We start from the raw sequence: 24,334 nt of genomic DNA, 5'->3' as shown, positions 1-24,334 counted from the left end.
ATCATTTTTTATTGCATATATTTGATTCTTCTCTCTTTTCTTCTTTATTAGTCTTGCTAGTGGTCTATCAGTTTTGTTGATCTTTTCAAAAAACCAGTTCCTGGTTTCACTGATTTTTTTGAAGGGTTTTTTGTGTCTCTATCTCCTTCAGTTCTGCTTTGATCTTAGTTATTTTTTGCCTTCTGCTAGTTTTTGAATGTGTTTGCTCTGGCTTCTCTAGTTCTTTTAATTGTGATGTTAGGGTGTCAATTTTAGATCTTTCCTGCTCTCTCTTGTGGGCATTAAGTGCTATAAATTTCCCTCTACACACTGCTTTAAATGTGGCCTAGGGATTCTGGTATGTTGTGTCTTTGTTCTCATTGGTTTCAAAGAACATCTTTATTTCTGCCTTAATTTCGTTATGTACCCAGTAGTCGTTCAGGAGCAGGTTGTTCAGTTTCCATGCAGTTGAGTGGTTTTGAGTGAGTTTCTTAATCCTGAGTTCTAGTTTGATTGCACTGTGGTCTGAGAGACAGTTTGTTGTGATTCCTATTCTTTTACATTTGCTGAGGAGTGCTTTACCTTCCAACTGTGTGGTCAGTTTTGGAATAAGTGTGAAGTGGTGCTGAGAAGAATGTATATTCTGTTGATTTGAGGTGGAGAGTTCTGTAGATGTCTGTTAGGTCTGCTTGGTGCAGAGCTGAGTTCAATTCCTGGATATCCTTGTTAACTTTCTGTCTCGTTGATCTGTCTCATGTTGACAGTGGAGTGTTGAAGTCTCCCATTATTATTGTGTGGGAGTCTGAGTCTCTTTGTAGGTCTCTAAGGACTTGCTTTATGAATCTGGGTGCTCCTGTATTGAGTGCATATATATTTAGGATAGTTAGCTGTTCTTGTTGTAATGGCCTTCTTTGTCTCTTTTGAGCTTATTGGTTTAAAGTCTTTTTTTTTATCAGAGATTAGGATTGCAACCCCTGCTTTTTTTTGTTTTCCATTTGCTTGGTAGATCTTCCTCCACCGCTTTATTTTGAGCCTATGTGTGTCTCTGCACGTGAAATGGGTCTCCTGAATACAGCACACTGATGGGTCTTGACTCTTTATCTAATTTGCCAGTCTGTGTCTTTTAATCGGAGCATTTAGCCCATTTACATTTAAGGTTAATATTGTTATGTGTGAATTTAATCCTGTCATTATGATTTTGGCTGGTTATTTTGCTCATTAGTTGATGCAGTTTCTTCCTAGCATCAATGGTCTTTACAATTTTGTATGTTTTTGCAGTGGCTGGTACCGGTTGTTCCTTTCCATGTTTAGTGATTCCTTCAGGAGCTCTTGTAAGCAGACCTGGTGGTGACAGAATCTCTCAGCATTTGTTTGTCTGTAAAGGATTTTATTTCTCCTTCACTTACAAAACTTAGTTTGGCTGGATATGAAAATCTGAGTTGAAAATTCTTTTTTTAAGAATGTTGACTATTGGCCCCCACTCTCTTCTGGCTTGTAGAGTTTCTGCCGAGAGATCTGCTGTTAGTCTGATGGGCTTCTTCCCTTTGTGGGTAACCCGACCTTTCTCTCTGGCTGCCCTTAACATTTCTTCCTTCATTTCAACTTTGGTGAATATGAGAATTATGTGTCTTGGGGTTGCTCTTCTTGAGGAGTATCTTTGTGGTGTTCTCTGTATTTCCTGAATTTGAATGTTGGCCTGCCTCGCTAGGTTGGGAAAGTTCTCCTGGATAATATCCTGAAGAATGTTTTCCAACTTGGTTCCATTCTCCCTGTCACTTTCAGGTACACCAGTCAGATGTAGATTTGGTCTTTTCACATAGTCCCATATTTCTTGGAGGCTTTGTTCATTTCTTTTTACTCCTTTTTCTCTCAACTTCTCTTCTCACTTCATTTCATTCATTTGATTTTCAATCACTGATACCCTTTCTTCCACTTGATCAAATCGTCTACTGAAGCTTGTGCATGCATCACTTAGTTCTTGTGCCATGGTTTTCAGCTCCATCAGGTCATTTAAGGACATCTCTACACTGTTTATTCTAGTTAGCCATTCGTCTAATCTTTTTTCAGAGTTTTTAGCTTCTTTGTGATGGGTTTGAACATCCTCCTTTTGCTCGGAGAAGTTTGTTATTACCGATCGTCTGAAGCCTTCTTCTCTCAACTTGTCAAAGTCATTCTCTGTCCAGCTTTGTTCTGTTGCTGGTGAGGAGCTGCGTTCCTTTGGAGGAGAAGAGGTGCTCTGATTTTTAGAATTTTTAGCTTTTCTGCTCTGGTTTCTCCCCATCTTTGTGGTTTTATCTACCTTTGGTCTCTGATGATGGTGATGTACAGATGGGGTTTTGGTGTGGATGTCCTTTCTCTTTGTTAGTTTTCCTTCCAACAGTCAGGACCCTCAGCTGCAGGTCTGTTGGAGTTTGCTGGAGGTCCACTCCAGACCCTGTTTGTCTGGGTATCACCAGCAGAGGCTGCAGAACAGCAAATTTTGCAGAACGGCAAATGTTGCTGTCTGATCCTTCTTCTGGAAGCTTCGTCTCAGAGGGGCACCTGGCTGTATGAGGTGTCAGTCAGCCCCTACTGGGAGGTGTCTCCCAGTTAGGCTACTCGGGGGCCAGGGACCCACTTGAGGAGGCAGTCTGTCCGTTCTCAGATCTCAAACTCTGTGCTGGGAGAAGCACTACTCCTTTCAAAGCTGTCAGACAAGGACATTTAAGTCTGCAGAAGTTTCTGCTGCCATTTGTTCAGCTATGCCCTGCCCCCAGAGGTGGAGTCTACAGAGGCAGGCAGGCCTCCTTGAGCTGCAGTGGGCTCCACCCAGTTCGAGCATCCAGGCCACTCTGTTTACCTACTCAAGCCTGAGCAATGGTGGACGCCCCTCCCCAGCCTTGCTGCCACCTTGCAGTTTGATCTCAGACTGCTGTGCTAGCAGTGAGCGAGGCTCTGTGGGCGTGGGACCCTCCGAACCAGGCGTGGGATATAATCTGCTGGTGTGCCATTTGCTGAGGCCATTGGAAAAGTGCAGTATTATGGTGGGAGTGTCCCGATTTTCCAGGTACCATCTGTCACAGCTTCCCTTTGCTAGGAAAGGGAATTCCCTGACCCCTTGTGCTTCCCTAGTGAGGCGATGCTCCGCCCTGCTCCGTGGGCTGCACACAGTGTCTGACAAGCCCCAGTGAGATGAACCCAGTACCTCAGTTGGAAATGCAGAAATCACCTGTCTTCTGCGTTGGCTCACACTGGGAGCTGCAGACTGCAGCTGTTCCTATTTGGCCATCTTGGAACCTCCTCCAGAATATTTTTGAATACCCTTGAAGAATTGTTCTTTTTAGTGTATAGATTAGTATATAGAAACACAGCTATTTTTTGTGTGTTGATTTTATATACTGCAACTTTGCTGAATTTATTCTATAAGTGTTTTTGTAGAATCTTAGTGATGGTCATTGTCCAGTGCAAGAGTTTGATGTGGATCCTTCTGGTACTATTTTGCTTTCTGGATGAGTAGATACATAAACTTTGATCTACCTTAATGCTCAAGATATTCATATATGCATAATCATAACTTAATTCTACATATCTTTTCCTTTTTTGACTTCTCAACTTTATTATTATTATTATTATTTGAGATAGCATCTCACTCTGTCACCCAGGCTGGAGCGCACTGGCACAGTCACAACTAACTGTAGCCTTGACCTCCCTGGGCTCAAGCAATCTTCCCATCTCAGCCTTACAAGTAGCTGGGACTACAGGCACATCCCACCATAACTGACTAATTTTTTGTATTCTGTAGAGACAGGGTTGCTCAGGCTGGTCTCAGACTCCTGGGTTCAAGCAGTTCATCTGCCTTCGCCTCCCAAAGGGCTGGGATTACAAGCTTGAGCCGCTGTGCCTGGCCAACTTTCTGACTTTTAAAAATATTATATATATTTGTGAAATGCAAGAAAACATAAAGGATAGTACAAAATACACCTCTGTCATGTCATATAAGTTTAGGAAGAGCCCCTCGTATGGCGTAGTTAAGAGTTTTTTAAGAAAACACTCACTTAGATTTTATCTACTCATATCTTAAGGAATTGAATTGGTCCAGGAAGTGTTTGTACAGGAATAGGCCCAACATAAGGTGAGTGGAAGAAAACAATACATACAATCATAGGAAAGAAAAAATACTTGGTAAAACATTAAATTTAAATTACAGTGAGGAAAAAGAAGAAACTGCTGTGGGAACACTCCCAGAATATAGGAAGAAGTTTCAAAAGAGATGAAAAATCTGGTATCAAAGATATTATAAATAGCTTATAAAAATACAATCTTGAATCATAGGCTTTCCTAAAGAAGAAAACAGAAGTAATAATATGTCAAGTTTCATAGAAAAAAATTTTCTAGATCCAGAAGAAAGGCTGAATGAATGAAAAGAGAGAGGCCAATTTGAAGGCATATGATAATAAGTTTACAAATATCAAGAATAAGGATATACTTCTTCAAGCATTTAAATATGAGAAAATGACAACAAAAATCAAAGTGATCTTAGATTTCTCCTCTGTAGATAGTATAGCAATATTTATAAAGGTTTAATAGATAGTGGGGCTAAAATATTTAATGCCTAGACAAGATGTTCATACATAAAGAGAACATAAAGACATACTCAGACCTGAATAATTGTATAAAATATTTCTCCCAAATATTTCTTTTTTTTTTTTTTGAGACGGAGTCTCGCTCTGTGGCCCAGGCTGGAGTGCATTGGCCGGATCTCAGCTCAGTGCAAGCTCCGCCTCCCAGGTTTACGCCATTCTCCTGCCTCAGCCTCCCGAGTAGCTGGGACTACAGGCCACCTCGCCTGGCTAGTTTTTTGTATTTTTTTTTTTTTTTTTTTTGAGACGGAGTCTCGCTCTGTCGCCCAGGCTGGAGTGCAGTGGCCGGATCTCAGCTCACTGCAAGCTCCGCCTCCCGGGTTTATGCCATTCTCCCGCCTCAGCCTCCCGAGTAGCTGGGACTACAGGTGCCCGCCACCTCGCCCGGCTAGTTTTTTGTATTTTTTAGTAGAGACGGGGTTTCACCGTGGTCTCGATCTCCTGACCTTGTGATCCGCCCGTCTCGGCCTCCCAAAGTGCTGGGATTACAGGCTTGAGCCACCGCGCCCAGCCCCAAATATTTCTTTTAATAGAAAAGTTCTTAAAGACCATTTCTGGATCAGAAAAACGTGTCAAAATTAAAACAGTTTACAAGAATTCTGTGGTTTTAGGAGCTGACACAAAAGTCTCTTAAGACATTGTGAAATGAAAAGAGTAAGTTGCAGAATAATGCATATACTATAACCATATCTATATTTAAAGAAATACTTTAAAAGACTAGCACATACATACACACACACACACACACACGAAAAGCAGAATGTTGGTATTGTCTCACTCTGGTGAAGGATAGTGGAAGGAAACAAGGAGAACTTTCTAGTTCTTTATGCATTTGCTTTGCTAGAATATTGTGCAAAGTGTTTAGCTGTTGTGTGATCTCTCCATAAAGGCAGAGTTTATTATGATTGTGAAAATCAGATAAAAGTTAAAGAACGTAGAAAACTGAAGTAACTCGCCAGGCGCGGTGGCTCACGCCTGTTATCCCGGCACTATGGGAGGCTGAGGCAGGCGGATCACGAGGTCAGGAAATCAAGACCATCCTGGCCAACATGGTGAAACCCCATCTCTACTAAAAAATACAAAAAAATTAGCCGGGTGTGGTGGCGCGCGGCTGTAATCCCAGCTACTCAGGAGGCTGAGGCAGGGGAATCACTTGAACCTGGGAGGCGAAGGTTGCAGTGAGCCGAGATCGTGCCACTGCACTCCAGTCTGGGGACAGAGTAAGACTGTCTCTCAAAAAAAAGAAAACTAAAGTAACCATTAGTATAATTATAAAGAGTATCTGCCAACATAGTTTGTACAGTAAACATCAAGATAAATAGTAATAGCAAGATAACAAGAATCAATTCTGAAAAGTCAAAAATCCTTTGTTAAAAAGCAGAGGTATGAAAACTACAAAGACTTGATGCTTAAAAGAGACACACTTAACAATAAAATTATACATTATTAAAAATTGTGGGCCGGATACAATGGCTCATGCCTATAAGCCCAACACTTTGGGAGGCCAAAGCAGAAGAGTAGCTGCCTTGAGTCAAGAGTTTGAGACCAGCGTGGGCAACATAGTGAGACCCTGTCGCCACAGCACACACAAAAACCAAAAAATTAGCTGAGCATGGCTGGATGTGCCTGTAGTCCTAGCTATTCTGGAGGCTGAGGTGAGGGAATTACTTGAGCCCAGGAGTTAGAGGTGCAGTAAGCTATGATTATGCCTGGGCCACAGAGTAAGACCCTGTCTCTGAAAAGAGATAAGATGCCAATATATTATTACTGTTTGTATTGGTGGTTCTAAGCAATATAACAAGGAAAAGAAATTTCAAGTCATAAGAATTGGAGAGGAAAAATGGAAAGTGTAGTTATTAGTCATGTATATAGAAACCCCAAAGAATCTATAGATGAAATATTTAAAGTAAAAAGTGAGAATTAATAATTTACTAGGCTAAAGTCTGAACAAATTTCGTAGGTTCACATTACATAGATTGTTATCGTGGATTTTATTAGTTTGTCCTCTCATTGCTGTAAAGAAATATCTGGAGACTGGGTAATTTATAAAGAGGTTTAATAGGCTTACAGTTCTGCAGACTGTACAGAAAACATAATGGCTTCTGCTTCTGGGGAGGCCTCAGGGAGCTTTCAGTCATGGTGGAAGGCAAAATGGAAGCAGGCATCTAACGTAGCACAAACAGGACCAAGAGAGAGGTAGCAAGGAGGGCTACACACTTTTAAACAACCAGATCTTACTATGAAAAACAATGTGGCGATTCCTTAAAGAACTAAAAGTTAGGCTGGGCATGGTGGCTCATGCCTGTAATCCCAGCACTTTGGGAAGCCGAGGCAGGCGGATCACCTGAGGTCAGGAGTTTGAGACCCGCCTGGCTAATATGGTGAAACCCTGTCTCCTAAAAATACAAAAATTAGCCAGACGTGGTGGTGGCGCCTGTAATCCCAGCTACTCAGGAGTCTGAGGCAGGAGAATTGCTTGAATCCAGGAGGCAGAGGTTGCGGTGAGCCGAGATTGCGCCACTGCACTCCAGCGTGGATGACAGAGACTCCGTCTCAAAAAATAAAAGTAAAAAATAAAAAAAGAACCAAAAGTAGAACTACCATTTGATTCAGCAATCCCACTACTGGTTAACTATCCAGAGGAAAAGAAGTCATTATATGGAAAAGATACTTGCACACACATTTATAGCAGCACAATTCGCAATTGGGAAAATATGGAACCAGACCAAATGCCCATCAGTCAGTGAGTGGATGAAGAAACTGTGAGATAGATATAGATATATGATGGAATACTACTCAGCCATAAAAAGGAATGAATGAATAGCATTTGCAGCAACCTGGGTGGAATTGGAGAGTATTATTTTAAGTGAAGTAACTCAGGAATGGAAAACCAAACATCTTATGTTCTCACTCATAAGTGGGAGCTAAGCTATGAGGATGCAGAGGCTTAAGAATGATACAGTGGACTTTGAGGGCTTGTGGGGAAAGGCTGGGAGGGGGCTGAGGGATAAAAGACTACAAAGTGAATTCAGCGTATACTGCTCGGGTGATGCGTACACCAGAATCTCGCAGATCACCACTAAAGAACTTACTCATGTAACCAAATACCACCTCTTCCTCCAAAACCTATGGAAATAAAATTTTTTTAAAAAAGTAATTGCAGTTTTACCCTTTACTTTCAATGGCAAAAACTGCAATTTACTTTTGCACCAACCTAAAAAATAAAAAGATCTCATGAGAACTCATCACAATGACAGCACCAAGGGGGATGGTGTTAAACCATGAGAAACCACCCCTGTGATCCAGTCACCTCCCACCAGGCCCTACCTCCAACACTGGGGATTACAATTCAACATGAGTTTTGATGGGGACACAGAATCAAACCATATAATGGAATTAAGCTAGATATCAGTAACAAATAGTAACTGGAAAATTCCCAAATGTTTGATAAGTAGGCAGTATACTTCTGAGTGAAAGAGAAATTCACATTAGAAAATATTTTTAACTGAGTGATAATGAAAATATTACATATCAAAATGTAGGTTTCCTGTGCTGAGAGGGAAATTTTTCACCTTAAATGCATCTCTTGAAAGATTGAAAATCAAGTATCAGTGACCTAAAGTATTCATCTCAAGAGGTTAGAGAAAGAACAGCAAAATTTAAGCCCAAAGTAGGTCAGAGTGGATATTAGTAAAACTGGAAATATGTACAATAGAATTAACAAAGCCAAAAGTTAATTCTTTGAAAAGTTATTTAAATTGATAAACCCTTCATAAAATTGAGATGAATTAAAAAGGGGACATCACCAGAGAATATGGACATGAGAAAGAGAAGGGGATTTTCTGAATAACTTCACTTTCAAGTTAATTTGGACTTAAAAATGAGCAAATTATTAGAAAAACACAGATTACTAAAATTGACACAAGAAGCAGTAAATCAGAATGGTACTTTAATGAAATTGAACCCATTACTAAAAACCCAACAAAATAAACTCCAGAACCAAATGTATTTACTGGTGAATTCTTCCCAACAATTAAGGTGCAAGTGAAAACCTTTTAGGTTGTTTATGAGGGTAGTAAACCTGATACCCAAAACTAACTCTCTTTATACCAAAACCTGACAGGAAATACAAGAAAGAAAAATAAATACAAGAAAGAGTAATAAATCATGACGAGTTGGGTCTATTCAAGGAATGCAAGCAAGCTAGGTTTAACATTCACAAATCAATGATAGTCATCATATTTATAAAAATAATAGGTAAACTTAATAAAGGTGGCTAGACACAAGAATTAATGTACCAGTGTCATTAGTATAACACTGAAAGGATGATCTTTTAAAAAAGAATTGATGAATGACCTCATCAAAAGTTCTGTTCTTAGGTTAAAGTTAAGATTATAAAATAGAGAGAGAAAATGATTGCAAATTAATCCTTGATAAAAGGACTTACATCCAGCATATATTTTTAAAAACTAAACATTCAGTAATTAGACAACCCAATTTTTTTAATTGGCAGAATTTTAATAGACCTGGCTCCAAAGAGGATATATGGCAAATAAGTACATGAGAAACAGATTTTTAGCCATCGTTTACTCTATGGGCCGTCTGGTTCCAGAGGGATTTTAAATAATGTTTAAGTTCAAAGTAATTTTGTTTTTTAAAAAGTGATTTCAGCTCTGTGTTTTGCTGCTCTTCCTCCTGTAAGGTAATGGTCTTTGTAATCCAGTGTCCTGACATCCCTACCACCCACATGAATGCCTTTTCTGCCTGGCCAGTAGACAAGGTAGGCAGGTGGATGTTGTCATCTTAATTGGGGAATCATGAACTGGCAAGAAGGGCTGTTCTGGCCCTTGGCAAAGTCAACACTGAGTGTTCTTTCCCAAAGCTGCATTTTTATAGACTGCTTTAAGGGGAGAATTACATGAAATGGAAACAGGCATCTATAGTGGACCATTTGAAAAGCCCTTTATTTTCAGTTCTGACTTACCAGCTGCCATTTGTACAGCATTTGAATCAGGAGTGAGACTAACATTTCCTAACAGAATAATTTGAAGACTAAAATAATTACATTAGGACTCTGTAACATCAGGAACTCTTTGAGGGGAAGGTTGTAGTGGGTTTCCTATGAGTTTTCACACAAGGCTGTCACGTGAGAATAGGCCATGTACAGTGGCTTTTTGGGAGGTCAAGGCGGGTGGATTTCTTCAGCCCAGGAGTTCAGGGCCATCCTGGGCAACAACATGGTAAAATCCTGTCTCTACATAAAATAAAAATAGCTGGGTGTGGTGGCGTGCATCTGTAGTCCCAGCTACTTGAGAATCTGAGGCAGGAGGATCACTTAAGCCTGGGAGGTTGAGGTAGCAGTGAGCCATGATTGTGCACTCCAGCCTGGGTGACAGTGAGACCCTGCCTGAAAAAAAAAAAAAAAAGAATAGGCTCAAAACATATTTAGGAAACCAGTTTTTATGTAGGGGAAGTCTCAGATCAGTAATAGGGAGATACAGTGAAAAAGTCAGCCTGGGAAAAGAGGCTTCTTTAACTGTATGGAGGATTTAGCAAGAGGGAATGCTAGAAGAAGGTCAAAACACAACACTTGTTACAGTATGTCTTGTGTTACACACAAATATTCCTTACTCACCTTCAACTAAATGCACGCAGTAAACCAAAAGGAATGCAGTTCTACCTACACCTCTCCCCATTTCCCACCCCTGTGTTTTTCATTCTTCTAACTGAATGCACATTGGGAGAGACTTGTGAAAAAGAATGTAAGAATAATTTAAAGGCTTTCCCAGTCAACAACAGAAATGAAATGCAGGTAAGTTGTAGTAGCTTTGTAAGACATCTTTGAGTAAGAAATTAAGACTAAACTGAGAGATCTGATTGTTCAGTTGTGTTAGGGTTATAAATATATATAAAACATTTTGAGTGTTTAAGGAATTTTTAAGGATAATTTTAACTTTTGTCTAATCCGTGAATAATTTGCAATACCACTACACTAGAATATGGAATCAGATCTGGTTACATCAAACTCAAACAAATACACAGCATTCTAAGACTATTGAGTTACCTTGTTGAAAATTTTCTTTAGGGAGTTCAAAGGGTCCATTTTCAATTTGGGGGTATCCAGTCTTTTGGCTTCCCTGAGTCACACTGGAAGAAGAAAGATGGTCTTGGGCCACACATAAAATAAATTAACACTGTGATAGCTGATGAACTTAAAAAAAAATTGCAAAACAATTTCATAATATTTTAAGAAAGTTTACAAATTTGTGTGGGGCCACATTCAAAGGTGTCTTGGCCCACAGGTTGGACAATGCTTGTTTTCTTTTCCCATTTTAACCTCTAAAACATTTCTTGAGGTATACTTTCTTTTACCTAAAGATAATGTTCCTTTTGAAGTGATTGTTTTAGGCTTAAATAAGTTTGATGGTTTTTAATCTGTTTAGAATGTAGGAGGACGAGATATAAGGATCTTTACTTTTTGTATAAATATTTCTTCTGATCAAAACAGTGAGTTGTAAACTATAACCTTTGTGATATTTTCTGGTAAAAACAAGGGAAGAAAGTAACATTGTGAGGTATATTGTCATTGTAGGATTCTGTCAAACCATTTTTCTTAATTATGTCCTGCAGTTATTTCATGTAATGAAATGTTTTGTTATTTGCCTGTTGCATTTCAGAACAATTTGAGTAGAATATATATTTTTTCCATTTTTAAAAGAGTATCCTAAACTCATCAGTTAAAGTGGCAGCAAACTTTTATGCTACTGTTTTCATTTTTTACTTTTTCCTTAAGATTCAAAGACTTGTTCTGGACACAGTATATTTTTCTTATTGAAACATCATAGGCTGTGATAGAGCTGTAGTAGCAGAAACCTAGAAGACAGAGGGTCTCCTAGAGAGAGACATGATTCAATAGGGAAAGTCTCTTGCTCTCACACATCTTTCTATATTCTCCTTATTCTTGTCCTAAAGGCAATATTTGTTGTATTCCAAAGCCAAATGTAAAACAACAGTCACCTGTTTTAAATTGTTAATAACTCTTTCAGCCTCTAAAAGAGACTTAGAATTTTGAAAAACAATTTTTCTGAGACAGGGTCTCACTCTTGCCCATGCTGGAGTGCAGTGGCATGATTTCGACTCACTACAACCCCCACTTCCCAGGTTCAAGTGATTTGTGCCTCAGCCTCCCAAGTAGCTGGGATTACAGGCATGCACCACCACACCTGGCTAAATTTTTTTTTTTTTAGTGGAGATGGGGTTTTGCCATGTTGGCCAGGCTGGTCTCGAACTCCTGGGCTCAGGTGATCTGCCCATGTCAGCCTCCCAACATGCTGGGATTATAGTGATGAGCCACTGCATCCAGCTGAATTTTGAGTCTTGTAATTGTTTTGGAGAAAGAATTTTCTGTTTTTCATTAGAAAATTCCCTTTCCTTACACTTAGATATCTTATTATATCTCTCTGCTCTAATATATTTAAAATATGATTCTGAGAATCAGAATATATCTACTTAATTATTTGTTTGAATTCAAATTCATTTGAAGTTATTGCTCCTCTTACAGATAAATGCCTCACTGGATTAAATCTGTATAAGTTACTTTGGCAAGATTTGCACATATTAAGTGATTAGAAAAAGAGAATTGAACTTTTGATGGCTTTTATGGCTGTTGTTTAGGAAACAGTACTGCTGGAGCACCCTTTCAGTGCTGTGAAACAAGAACTGCAGAGAAAATGGATTGAAGAGTTGAATAAGCAAATAGAAGATGACCGTCAAAGAAAAATAGAGGAAAAAATTATACATTCAAAGGTAACTTATAAGGTTTTATGGCTATAAAAGAAAATGATAATAAAATCAAAGTCTTCAATCAATTAAAACTAGAAGTATTCTGAAACTTCTTGACAAGACCAGAATATTCCAGTTATTCCCCATTTGCCCATGTGAACCTGTTTCATTGAATGCATTATGTGGCACTGCATAGCTTCTTACAACTTTTTAGAAATTTCCTAATTCTTTGAATTTCTCAAATTTTCGAAGCTAGTTATCTATGTATAAGGACTCTAAACAGTACAGTTTTGTTAATTTTTATGATGCTTATTCTCCTCTAAGGTGACTTTTAGAAATCATCTTTGGTTGTCATTTGGAATTATATATGAGAATTTTTTGTCATCATTAGGGTGAGGAACATGACAGATGGGCAATGCACTTTGATTCATTAAAGAGTTATCCTGGTTCTCAATCTCAGCTGTCCTCTCGGTCAACACACAAACAACCTGAGTACTTCTGTGTCTCTCCTGACACTCAGGAGCTGGCTGATGTCAGCAGTGTTTGTACAGCTACAACCGGAAGCCAGGTTGAACCTTCGGAGGTGGAGCATAGAGCAAAACCTATTAGGGATGTGATTATGGCAAACAGTAAGAAAACAAAGTAAGTTCATGCTTATGTATTTATTGATTTTTAAGAAAGTCTGTGTGCTTTAGTAAGACTTGTTAATGTCTAATTGGTTTCAGGTTTGGTATTTGTCTTTAAAATAGAAATAATCAGTAGATTTATCCCAAACAAAATGATTTAGCTTGTTGAATCTACCTTTTTGAAGTTTTTAATAGCTAATATATGTATCTTTCCAGCTTTTTCCGTTCTATGACTGCTCTCTTGGACCCAGCTCAGATTGAGGAACGAGACAGACGACGACAAAAACAATTAGAGCATCAGGTATTGCATTGTTAAACATTGTTCTTTACCTTAATAAGTAACAGTCATGGTGAACATATACCTAAGTAAATGGAAATTTAAATTTTGATGTAACTTTACAGCATAGGTCCTGTCCAGTTGTGTCGTGAATCCAGTCCCTACCCCAACTGGCATTGTAATATTAGAATTACGCTTATGCTAAGAACCCAACAGTATCACATACTACAGCCACCTGCCTTCCAGTAGAGAAGGTCTTTAATATATAAGTTGTATATGTGAATTTGTATTGTTTTAGGTTAGTACTGGTTTTTGTTTTTTTTTTTTCCATCAATTTATTTCTCCTGAGTTCTGTTTAAGATGAGAATTCATTCTTTGAATAGGGATTGAACTAGAATTATGACTAAGAAATCTAATGCATAATATAAGAAAAGAGGCTAAAATTAAAACTTCCTCTCCTGATTTTAGCCTAGTGCTAAAGGGACTTTAATATCTGCATAATTCTTCAAATCCTTTGATACATGAATTTGGCATCATTAATGTTACCCTTAGTCAGTGAGCAGACGTTTGCAGAGCATCTGCTACTTACCAGGCACTATGCTAAGCACTGAGATTATTTCCTCAGTTTTTTTAATATCATTTCCTCCAGTAGCCCCCTAAGGGTTGAAGGAAAGGCATGTAGAACTTGACAGTACAAATGGGAGATGGGAGAAGTGCATTGGAAATTTGACATTTCCACTTCACTTACATAAATAATACTTTCAGTATGCTGATAAAACTTATTTCTACAGTCACCAAACAAATGCTTCATGGATTTTAAAAATTGATATATAATGTTTTATATATTTATAGGACACATATGATATTTCATTATATGTGTAGAATGTGTAATGATTAAGCCAGAGTATTCTGGTATCTATCACCTTGAGTATTTATCATTTCTGTATTGGGAACATTTCAAGTTTGCTAACCAATTTGAAATATATAATACATGGTTGCTGACCATAGTCACCTTACTATTGCTATCAAACATTAGAACTTATTCCTTTCATCTAACCGTATGTTTGTACCTGTTAACCTACCTTTCTTGATCACCACCACCCTCACACACAAAGGGTGGGAAGGCCCAGCCTTTAATACCTATCATTCCACTCTTTAGCTCCTTCAGACCTACTTTTTTAGCTCCCACACATGAGTGGGAACATGTGATGCTTATCTTTCTATACCTGGCTTATTTCACTTAACATAATGAACTCCAGTCACATCTGTGTTGCTGTAAATGACAAGACTATTTTTTCTTTATGGCCAAATAGTATCCCATTGTGTACATACCACATTTTCTTGATCTGTTTGTTCATTGATAGACACTTAGATTGTAAATAGTGCTACCATTAGCACAAGAATGCAGGTATCCTTTTGATATACGGATTTCATGTTCTTTGGATAAATATCCAGTACTGGGAATGCTGGATCGTATGGTAGTTCCAGTTTTAGTTTTTGGAGACGTCTCCGTACTGTTTCCATAGTGTCTGTATTTATTTACATTCCCACTAACAGTGTATAAGGAGTCCCTTTTCTCCACTTCCTTGGCAGCATCTGTTATTTTTTGTCTTTTGGTTTGTTTGTTTTTGAGACAGGGTCTTGCTCTGCTGCCCAGTCTGGTATGCAGTGGCATGATCATGGCTCACTGTAGCCTCATACTCCTGGGCTTAAGCAATCCTGCTGCCTGAGCCTCCCCAGTAGCTGATACTACAGGCATGTGCCACCATGCCAGGCTAATTTTAAGTTTTTTCTTTTATAGAGACACAGTCTCACTATGTTGACCAGATTGGTTTTGAACTCCTTTCCTCAAACAATCCTCCAGCCTCAGCCTTCCAGAGTGCTGGGATTACAGGCATAAGCCACCAGGCCCAGCATTTTTGTCTTTTTAGTAATAGCCATTCTAACTGAGGTGATACGATATCTCATTGTGGGTTTGATTTGCATTTCTATGATTAGTAATGTTGAGCATTTTTTCATATACCTGTTGGCCATTTATATATCCTCTTTAGAAAAATGTTTATTAATGCTCTTTGCTTACTTTTTAATGGAATTATTTGGGTTTTGGTGTCTCTGTGTGTTGAGTTTGAGTTTCTTTTTTTTTTTGAGACGGAGTCTCGCTCTGTCACCCAGGCTGGAGTGCTGTGGCCGGATCTCAGCTCACACTGCAAGCTCCACCTCCCGGATTCACGCCATTCTCCTGCCTCAGCCTCCTGGGTAGCTGGGACTATAGGCGCCGCTACCTCGCCTGGCTAGTTTTTTGTATTTTTTAGTAGAGACGGGGTTTCACCGTGTTAGCCAGGATGGTCTCGATCTCCTGACCTCGTGATCTGCCCGTCTTGGCCTCCCAAAGTGCTGGGATTACAGGCTTGAGCCACCGCGCCTGGTCAAGTTTGAGTTTCTTATGTATTCTGGATAGTAGCCCCTTGTTGGATGAATAGTTTGCAGATATTCGAACTAGTGAATATGCAAGCTATTGAACATTCAAACTACTGAATATTCAAACTGGGGGACAGACTGTCTCTTTCACTCTGGTTATTGTTTCGTTTCCCGTGCAGAAGCTTTTTAGTTCAGTTTAGCCCTATTTGTCTGTTTTTGGTGCCTGTGTTTTTGAGGTCTCAACCATAAACTCTATACCAGTGTCCTGAAGTGTTTTCCATATGTTTTCTTCTAGTAGGTTTACATTTTGGGGTCATATATTTAACTATTTAATCCATCTTGTCTTTTTTTTTTTTTGAGGTGGAGTCTCACTCTGTCACTCTGAAATGCAGTGACGTGATTGGCTCACTGCAGCCTCCACTTCCCAGGTTCAAGTGATTCTCCTGCCTTAGCCTCCTGAGTAGCTGGGATTATGGGTGCATGCCACCACACCTGGCTAATTTTTTTTTTTTTTTTTTTTAAGTACAGATGGGGTTTCACCATGTTGGCCAGACTGATCTTGAACTCCTGACCTTAAATGATCCACCTGCCTCACCCTCCCAAAGTGCTAGGATTACAGGCATGAGCCACGAGCCACCACACTGGCCCTTGAATTGTTTTTTTGAATATGGTGAGAGATGGGGCTCCAGTTTCATTCCTCTGCATATAGATATCCAATTTTCCCAGCATTATTTATTGAAGAGTATATGCTTTCCCCAACTATATTCTTGACACTTTTGTTGAAAATCAGTTGGCTGTAAATACATGGATTTATTTCTGGATTCTCAATTCTGTTCCATTGATCTATATGTCTGTTTTTGTACGAATACCATGCTGTTGTGGTTACTATTCTTGTAATATATTTTGAGTCAGGTAGTGTGATGCCCTTCAGCTTTGTTCTTGTGATCCACCTTGATTTGGTTATTACGGCTCTTTTTTGGTTTCATAGATATTTTAGAATTGTTTCTGTATCTGTGAAAAATGAAGGTGGTATTTTGATAGAGATAGCATTGAATTTGTAGATTGCTTTAGGCATAATTCTTCTGATCCATGAACACGGGATATCTTGCCATTTGTTTGTGTCCTCTTTAGTTTCTTTCATCTGTTTTGTAGTTTTTTGTGTGTAGAAATGTGTAACCCCCTTGGTTAAATTTATTCCTAGATATTTTATTTTTTGTAGCTATTGTAGGTGGGATTGCCTTCTTTATTTATTTCTCAGCTAGTGTATAGAAATGCTACTGATTTTTGTATGTTGATTTTGTGTTCTGCAGCTTTACTGAATGTATTGATCAGCTGTGAGTTTTTTTTGTGGAGTCTAGGTTTTGTTTGTTTTTGATACAGAGCCTTCGCTCTGACACCTAGGCTGGAGTGCAGTGACGCAATCTTGGCCCACTGCAACCTCCGCCTCATGGGTTCAAGCGATTCTTCTGCCTCAGCCTTCCAAGTAGCTGGGACTACAGGCGTGTGCCACCACACCTTGCTAATTTTTGTATTTTTTTAGTAGAGATGGTGTTTCGCAGTGTTGGCCAGGCTGGTCTCGAACTCCTGACCTCAGGTGATCCACCCGCCTTGGCCTCCCAGAGTGCTGCTATTTCAGGCATGAGCCAGTGCGCCAGTGGAGTCTAGGGTTTTTAAGCTATAAGATCATAACATTAGCAAAGGGGACATTTTGATTTTAGTTTTTTTGTTTTGTTTTGAGACAGCTGTCGCCCAGGCTGGACTTCAGTGGCACAATGTTGGCTCACTACAACCTCCACCTTCTGGGTTCAAGCAGTTCCCATTAACTACAAGCTCCACCTTCTGGCTTCAAGCAATTCCACCCAAGTAGCTGGAATTACAGGTGTGCGCCACCATGCCTGGGTAATTTTTGTATAGGGGACTTTTTATTTTATCTTTTTTAATTTAGGTGCCCTTTATTTATCTTGCCTGGTTGCTCTGGCTAGGACTTCTGTTGCTATGTTGAATAAGAGTGGTGAAAGTGGGCATCCTTATTTTGTTTTAGCTCCTGGGGAAAGGCTTTCTTTCAGCTTTTCCCCATTAACTATGATGTTAGCTGTGGGTTTGTCATATATAGTCTTTATTATGTTAAGGTATATTCCTTCTGTGCCTAGTTTGTTGAGAGTTTTTATTGTTAAGTGATGTTGGATTTTGTGAAATGTTTTTTCTTGTCTACTGAGAAGATCATATGGTTTTTGTCTTTCATTCTGTTGATGTGATGTATCACGTTTATTGATTTGTATATGTTGAATTCTCCCTGCATCGCTAGGATAAACCCCACTTAATTGTTGGGTATTAGTTTTCTCATGTGCTGTTGGATTGAGTTTGCTAGTATTTTGTTGAGAATTTTTGCATCTATGTTCATCAAAAATAGTGGCCTGTAATTTTCTTTGTTCTTTTTTGTTCTGTCCTTCTCTGGCTTTGGTATCAGGGCAGTGCTGGCCTCACAGAATGAGTTAGGGAAAATTCCCTCCTCTTTGACTTTTTTGGAATAGTTTGAGAAGAATTGGTTAGTTCTTTGATAGTTTGATAGAATTAATTAGTGAAGTTGTCTGGTCCTGGACTTTCCTTTGTTGGGAAACTTTTTATTACCAGTTCAGTCTCATTACTCATTATTGGTCTGTTCAGGTTTTCTATTTCTTCCTGATTCATTCTTGATAGCTTGTGTGTGTCCAGGAATTTATCCATTTTTTCCAGGTTTTCTAGTTTGTTTGTGTGTAGTTGTTCATAATAGCCTCTGATGATCTCTTGTATTTCTGTGGTATCAGTTGTAATTTCTCCTTTTTCATTCCTGATTTTATTTGGGTCTTCTCTCTTTGGTTCTTGGTTAGTTTAGCAAGTAGCTAATTTGTTTTGTTTATCTTTAAAAAAATCTTTGTTTCTTGATCCTTTGTATTGTGTTTTTGGTCTCTATTTTGTTTAGTTCTCCTCTAGTGTTTATTATTTCTTTCCTTCTACTAATTTGGAGTTTGTTCTTTTCTAGTTCCTTTTAGGTACATCATTAGATTGCTTTTTGAAATGTTTCTAATTTTTTGATAAATGCACTTATTGCGAAAATTTCCCTCTTAGCACTGCTTTTTCTGTATCCCATAGGTTTTGGTATGTTGTGTTTCAATTTTCATTTCTTCAAGAATTTAAAAAAAAATTTTTTCCTTGACTGGATGCTTGTTCAGAAGCATGTTGTTTAATTTCTGTTTATTTGTACAGTTGCCAGTGTTCTTCTCGTTATTGATTACTAGTTTTGTTCCATTGTAGTTTGAGAAAGTACTTGATATGAACTCAGTTTTTTAAAGTTTGTTGAGATTTGTTTTGTGTCCTAACATATGATCTGTTCTGGAGAATAATCCTTGTGCTAATGAAAAGAATGTGTGTTCTCTTAACTGTTGGATGAGATGTTCTGTAAGGCTGTTAGGTCTGTTTGGCTTAATGTACAGTTTAAGTCCAATGTTTGTTAATTTTCTTTTTAGATGATCTATCTAGTGCTGAGAGTGAGGTATTGAAATCCCCAGCTATTATTGTATTGTAGTCTATCTCTCCTTTAGATCTAATAATGCTTGCTTTATATTTCTAGGTGTTCTGGTGTTGTGTACGTATGTTTGCAGTTGTTATATCGTCTTGCTGAATTGATCCCTTTATCATTACATAATGACCTTCTTTGTCTCTTTTTAATGTTCATGACTTAAAGTCTTTTTCATCTGAAATAAGTACAGCAATTCCTGCTTGCTTTTGGTTCTGGCTGTGTTGAATATTTCTTTTCCATTTCTTCCCTTTTAGTCTTTTTATGTCTTTACAGATGAAGTGACTTTCTTATGGTCAGCAAATATGTTTTGTTTGTTTGGCTGGTTTTTATTCATTCAGGCAGTCTATACCTTTTAATTTACTTAGCTTACATGCAAAGTTATTAATATATGAAGACTTAATCCTGTCTCTTTTTTTTTTTTTGTAGTTTGTATATCCTTTGTTCCTTTCATTATTTATCAGTGTGGCTTGGTAGTTTTCTGTAGTGAAAATGTTTGATTCCTTTCTTTTTCTCTTTAGTGTGTTTCTTTCTTTTTGTTTAACACTGTGGTTTGGTGGCATCCTGTAGTGGTAACATTTGAGGTTTTTTCTCCTCTTTACTTGTTTGCCCTACCAGTGGTTTTTGTATTTTCAAGTGTTTTCTTGGTGGTAGTTAATTGCTGTTGTGCTTCCAGGTGTAGACTCCCTGAACTTTAGCATTTCTTGTATGACCGGTCTAGTGGTGATGACTTCCCACAGCTGTTGCTTGTCTACGAAAGACTTTATATATTCTTCATTTATGAAGGATAACTTTACAGGGTGTAGTATCTTTGGCAGGTTTTTCTCCCCCCTTTCAGCACTTTAGATATAATTCTCTCCTGGCTCTAAGGTTTCTGCTGAGAAATATGCTGTTAGTCTGATGGGGGTTCCTTTATAGGTGACAAGATGATTTTCTCTTGCATGGTTTTTAGAATTTTCTCTTTGTCTCTTACTTTTAACAGTTTGACTATAACATGCTGTGGAGAAGAATTTTTTGCAGTGTATCTATTTGGGGATCTTTGAGCCTCCTATGTCTGGATTACTAAACCTCTTGCTAGACCTGGGAAGTTTTCATCTTTTATTTCATTAAATAGGTTTTCTAACTCTATTCTTTCTGTTTGCCTTCTCAGACACTGAAAATTCAAATATTTGGTCACTTTATGGTATCCCATATGTCACAAAAGCTAGGCTGATTCTTTTTTATTCTTTTTTTTTTCTGAATGTGTTATTTTTAAAGATCTATCTTTAGGCTCTACAATTCTTGTGTTTTATTTAATCTATTGTTGAAGTTTTCAGATATGCTTTGTATTTCATTCAATGATTTCTTCATTTCCAGAATTTGTTTGGTGGTTCCTTTTCTGATATCTACTTCTTTGGTACATTTCTCATTCATACCCTGAATTGTTTTTCTGACTTTTTTGTATTGGTTTTCAGTATTCTCTTGTACCTCATTGGGCTTCTTTAGTATTGAAATTTTGAATTTTTTTCTGGGATTTCATAACTTGCTTTTTGATTGAGATCTATTGCTGGAGAATTATTGTATTCCTTTGGAAGTGTCCTATTTCCTTGCTTTTTAAAAATTTTTATTTTTCCATAAGTTATTGGGGTACAATGGTATTTGGTTACATGAATAAATTAGTTAGTGGTGATTTGTGAGATCCTGGTGCACCCATCATGCGAGTAGTATACATTGCACCATATATGTTTATTTAATCCCCCCCACCGACCTCCACTCTTCCCCACAAGTCCCCAAAGTCCATTGTATCATTCTTATGCCTTTGCATCGTCATAGGTTAGCTCCCACATATCAGTGAGAACATATGATGTTTGGTTTTCCATTCTTGAGTTACTTCACTTAGAATGATAGTCCCCAGTGTCATCCAGGTCATTGCTAATGCTGTTAATTCATTCCTTTTTATGGCTGAGTAGTATTCCATTCTATATATATATATGTGTCACAGTTTCTTTATCCACTCGTTGATTGATGGGCATTTGGGTTGGTTCCATGATTTTCCAGTTGTGAATTGTGCTGCTATAAACATGCATGTGCAAGTATCTTTTTTGAATAATGATTTCTTTTCTTCTGGGTAGATACCCAGTAGTGGGATTGCTGGATCAGATGGTAGTTCTACTTTTAATTCTTCAAGGAATCTCCACACTGTTTTCCATAGTGGCTGTACTAGTTTACCTTCCCACCAGCAATGTAGAAGTGTTGCCTGATCACCACATCCACACCAACATCTACTGTTTTTTGATTTTTTAATTATGGCCATTCGTAAGGTGGTATCGCATTGTGGTTTTGATTTGCATTTCTCTGATCATTAGTGATGTTGAGCATTTTTTCATATGTTTGTTGGCCATTTGTATATCTTCTTTTGAGAATTGTCTATTCCTGTCCTTAGCTCACTTTTTGATAGGATTGTTTGGTTTTTTTCTTACTGATTTGAGTTTGTTGTAGATTCTGGTTATTAGTCATTTGTCAGATATATAGATTGGGAAGATTTTCTCCCACTCTGTGGGTTGTCTGTTTACGCTGCTGAGTGTTTGTTTTGCCGTGCAAAAGCTCTTTAATTAGGTCCCAGCTATTTATGTTTGTTTTTATTGCATTTGCTTTTGGGTTTTTGGTCATGAAATCTTTGCCTAAGCCAACGTCTAGAAGGGTTTTTCCACTGTTATCTTTTTTTTTTGTATTTATGGTTATTTATTATTTCTCCCATATCTTTTTTTGTTGCTGCTTATTATACTTTAAGTTTCGGGGTACATGTGCAGACATGGAGTTTTGTTACATAGGTATACACGTGCCATGGTGGCTTGCTGCACCCATCAACTCATCATCTACATTAGGTATTTCTCCTAATGGTATCCCTCCCCTAGAGACCCCCACGCATTGACAGGCCCCCGTGTGTGATGTTCCCCTCCCTGTGTCCATGTATTCTCGTAGTTCAACTCCCACTTATGAGTGAGAACGTGCAGTGTGTGGTTTTCTGTTCTTTTGTTAGTTTGCTGAGAATTATGGTTTCCACCTTCGTCCACATCCCTACAAAGGACATGAACTCATCCCTTTTGATGGCTGCGTGGTATTAATGGTGTATGTGTGCCACATTTCCTTTTTTTTTTGAGACGGAGTCTTGCTCTGTTACCCAGGCTGGAGTGCAGTGGTGTGATCTCGGCTCACTGCAAGCTCTGCCTCCTGGGTTCATGCCATTCTCCTGCCTCAGTCTCCCAAACTGGGACTACAGGCGCCCGCCATGACGCTCGGCTAATTTTTTGTATTTTTAGTAGAGACGGGGTTTCACCGTGTTAGCCAGGATGGTCTCGATCTCCTGACCTCGTGATCTGCCTGCCTTGGCCTCCCAAAATGTTGGGATTACAGGCGTGAGCCACTGCGCCTGGCCCACATTTTCTTTATCCAGTCTATCATTGATGGGCATTTGGGTTGGTTCCAAGTCTTTGCTGTAGTGCTACAATAAACATACATGTGCACGTATCTTTTTTTTTATTTTTCCTTGAGACAGTCTGGCTGTGTCGCCAGGCTGGAGTGCAGTGGCGCAATCTCAGCTCACTGTGACCTCCACCTCCCAGGTTCAAGTGATTCTCCTGCCCCACCCTCCAAAGTAGCTGGGATTATAGGCGCCTGCCACCATGCCTGGCTAATTTTTGTCTTTTTAGTAGAGACAGGGTTTCACCATGTTGGCCAAGATGGTCTTAATCTCCTGACCTCATGATCTGCCTGCCACAGCCTCCCAAAGTGCTGGGATTACAGGCGTGAGCCACCGCACCCAGCCACGTGTATCTTTATAGTAGAATGATTTATAATCCCTTGGGTATATACCCAGTAATGGGATTGCTGGGTCAAATGGTAGTTCTGGTTCTAGATCCTTTAGGAATTGCCACACTGTCTTCCACAATGGTTGAACTAATTTACACTCCCACCAACGGTGTAAAAGCGTTCCTATTTCCCCACATCCTCTCCAGCATCTGTTGTTTCCTGACTTTTTAATGATCGCCATTCTAACTGGCATGAGATGGTATCTCATTGTGGTTTTGATTTGCATTTCTCTAATGACCAGTGATGATGATCTTTTTTTCATATGTTTCTTGGCTGCATAAATGTCTTCTTTTGAGAAGTGTTTGCTCATAGTCCTTTGCCTACTTTTTGATGGTGTTTTTTCTTGTAAATTTGTTTAGGTTCTTTGTAGATTTTGAGTATTAGCCCTTTGTCAGATGGATAGATTGCAAAACTTTTCTCCCATTCTGTGGGTTGTCTGTTCACTCTGATGATAGTTTCTTTTGCTGTGCAGAAGCTCTTTAGTTTAATTAGATCCCATTTGTCAATTTCAGCATTTTTGCCATTGCTTTTGGTGTTTTAGTCATTTTGTCCATGCCTTGTCCTGAATGATATTGCCCTAGGTTTTCTTCTAGGGTTTTTATGGTTTTAGGTCTTATGTTTCAGTCTTTAATCCATCTTGAGTTAATTTTTATATAAGGTGTAAGGAAGGGATCCAGTTTCAGTTTTCTGCATATAGCTTAGTCAGTTTCCCAACACCATTTTTGAAATAAGGAATCCTTTCCCCATTGCTTGTTTGTGTCAGGTTTATCAAAGATCAGATGGTTGTAGATGTGTGGTGTTATTTCTGAGGCCTCTCTTCTGTTCCATTCGTCTGTGTATCTGTTTTGGTACCAGTGCCACGCTGCTTTGGTTATTGTAGCCTTGTAGTATAGTTTGAAGTGAGGCAGCGTGATGCCTCCAGCTTTGTTCTTTTTGGTTAGGATTGTGTTGGCTATGTGGGCTCTTTTTTGATACCATAAGAAATGTTAAGTAGTTTCTTCCAGTTCTGTGAAGAAAGTCAAAGGTAGTTCGATGGGGATAGCATTGAATCTATAAATTACTTTGGGCAGTATGGCCATTTTCACAATATTGATTCTTCCTATCCATGAGTATAGAATGTTTTTCCATTTGTTTGTGTCCTCTTTTATTTCCTTGAGCAGTGGTTTGTAGTTCTCCTTGAAGAGGTCCTTCACATCCCTTGTAAGTTGTATTCCTAGGTATTTTATTCTCT

The 24,334-nt window shown here is 38.7% G+C and overlaps 1 protein-coding gene across 1 annotated transcript in view; it reads left to right on the top strand.

The window, feature by feature from the left end:
- The window catches only part of CCDC66 (coiled-coil domain containing 66), a 58,976-nt gene that overhangs the window by 17,073 nt on the left and 17,569 nt on the right, over positions 1-24,334 (top strand). The window contains exons 7-9 of the mRNA XM_011947265.1: positions 12,273-12,404; positions 12,772-13,022; positions 13,223-13,307. Coding sequence (XP_011802655.1) covers positions 12,273-12,404; positions 12,772-13,022; positions 13,223-13,307 — 468 coding nt within the window. The remainder of the gene's footprint in view (positions 1-12,272; positions 12,405-12,771; positions 13,023-13,222; positions 13,308-24,334) is intronic.

Source organism: Colobus angolensis, unplaced genomic scaffold (assembly GCF_000951035.1).
Source record: "Colobus angolensis palliatus isolate OR3802 unplaced genomic scaffold, Cang.pa_1.0 Scaffold26, whole genome shotgun sequence".
NCBI lineage: Eukaryota > Metazoa > Chordata > Mammalia > Primates > Cercopithecidae > Colobus > Colobus angolensis.
Note: the sequence above shows the minus strand (reverse complement) of the source record. Positions and strands in the feature narration are given on the sequence as shown.